This window comes from Bactrocera latifrons, unplaced genomic scaffold, assembly GCF_001853355.1.
Source record: "Bactrocera latifrons isolate USDA-ARS-PBARC rearing strain unplaced genomic scaffold, ASM185335v1 scaffold_269, whole genome shotgun sequence".
Lineage (NCBI taxonomy): Eukaryota > Metazoa > Arthropoda > Insecta > Diptera > Tephritidae > Bactrocera > Bactrocera latifrons.
In genome coordinates this window covers 127,760-129,787 of record NW_017536285.1, presented here as the reverse complement: position 1 = coordinate 129,787, position 2,028 = coordinate 127,760, and the positions used below count along the sequence as shown (strand labels likewise).

Sequence of the window (2,028 nt, the reverse complement as noted above, 5' to 3'; positions counted from 1 at the left end):
CATAAATAAACATGTTACGCAAAAAATGTTGCCAACATTTTTTGATTGTGAAAGTAATTTTAGAACTAACTTTGCTGAACATGTTGCATTTTTTTAGTTTAAAAAATATTTTGAGAACTTGCACTTTACTTGTTACCGTTCGTCGAAAATTTTCTTCATATGTATTTGTCAGAGAGTTGCTGGGCAAAAAATGCAATCATTTCTATATAAAATGGCGTATTTGTTGCTGGCAACATTTTTTCAGTGTAAAAACTATTTTGAAAGCTAATTATACCATAAAATCACAATACGACAATTATTAATTATTGCTTTAAAAAAATTTTGCTACAAGATATGATTATATAAAATTTTTTGCTATAAAAAATTGTTCCATAAAATGTTTGCTTTAAAAAATGTTCACTACAATTTTGCGATAAAAATATTTGCTATTAAAAGTTTTACTATAAAAAACGTTGCTGTAAAAAAATTTTGCCATAAAAAGTTTTGCTATAAAAAATGTTTCTGTCAATAAAAAGTTCTGATATAAATTGCAGTAATAAATTTTGCGATAAAAATATTTGCTATTAAAATTTTTACTATAAAAATGTTGCTATAAAAAATGTTGCTATAAAAAGTTTTGCTATAAAAAATGTTTCTGTCAATAAAAAGTTCTGATATAAATTGCCGTAATGATTTTTATACAGTATTTAGTAATTTCACGCCAAATGTTGCTAGCAACCTTTCTCAGCAATATATGGTACACTGTAAAAAATTCGACTTTACTTTGGTTTGAAAGAAATAGATAAAAACTGGTATTTTAATTACTTAAAATATATTCTAAATATTTTCGCTAATTTCCTAGCAAACATTTTTTATTTGTAAAGCGTATAAAATACCGTATTGCCAGAGGTTCTTCGTTATACTTCTAAAATCTTTGAGTTGTATGTTTCGTAATACAAAGATATTGAATAAAAAAAAAACATTATTGCTGTATTGTGTGCGATTGTGTAGCATTAACTGTTTGTTTCATAGCTTTGATGTGTATGTTTTTGCTTTTCTGCTTTTTTGTTAAGGGTGTTTCAAATATAATGACTTTTATTGAAATGGTAAGTTGCTTGTCAAGTTGCATTTTATTAATTTTTAATTTCTATGCATTTCATTTTATTCGTTCTTTATCTGCTTTGCATGTACTTACACATATTTACTTACTATTTTTATGTCGTTATGCCTTTGTGACTGCTTTGCATGCATGTTGTATAATATGACAAACAATTTTTATACATTTTATTTTTATTTTATTCACTATTCTTTCGTTATTTTTATTAAAAACTAAAATTTACAATTTCAAATAATTTGTATGCTTTGTTGTTGCTTTAAATAAGTTATTGCTTCTTATTACCGGCCACCCAAAACACATTGCTCAATTTCTCTCTTCTCTCACCCACTTTTAGCCTGCCAATTGGTCTATGGAAATTACTTGCATTGTACTGGCTGACACACTGGGCGCTACGGCGACGAACGTAACGGTTATTGGCCAAAATTATAATGATAATTGGACAAGCTAAAATACGAAATTCTAAATTTACAAGCAAACACGTTCATAAGTAGCGCAATTGTTGCTATTGTAGTTGTGATTGTAGTGTAGCTCTACGTATAATGTACCGATTACCCGCTACYCATTTGCCATGTCATCATTTACGCGTATGTTGTTGTATTCATTGAAATTACAATAATTTATGATCACTCAAAGAAAGTTAAAACAAATTAGTCAACTTTGCATTACATAATTGAAATGTTGAGAAATTTAGAAAAAGTCACTGAAATCTCACGCCATTAAAAATAAAAGCTCGCACATTTTCTATAAAATTTTCGCAATTTTTTTTTTAGCCAAATTCGAAAAGCACGAAAATGTAAGCGATGCTAACGGTGAATTTACAAAATGAGCGTTTTAAGTTTAGCATAAAAAATGTACAAAAATACGTTCTACATACCTAGYGGTACACAGGAAGTAATAATAGTAAATTAAATAAAAATAACAATAATTGAAAA

General features: G+C 27.3%; 1 protein-coding gene across 1 annotated transcript in view; it reads left to right on the top strand.

Moving 5' to 3' along the window:
* LOC108969863 (probable serine/threonine-protein kinase DDB_G0282963) overlaps window positions 1-2,028 on the top strand; it is a 146,228-nt gene extending 144,200 nt beyond the window's left edge. The window contains exon 4 of the mRNA XM_018934848.1: window positions 1,431-2,028. Within this exon, the coding sequence (XP_018790393.1) occupies window positions 1,431-1,503 (73 nt within the window). The 3' untranslated portion in view covers window positions 1,504-2,028. The remainder of the gene's footprint in view (window positions 1-1,430) is intronic.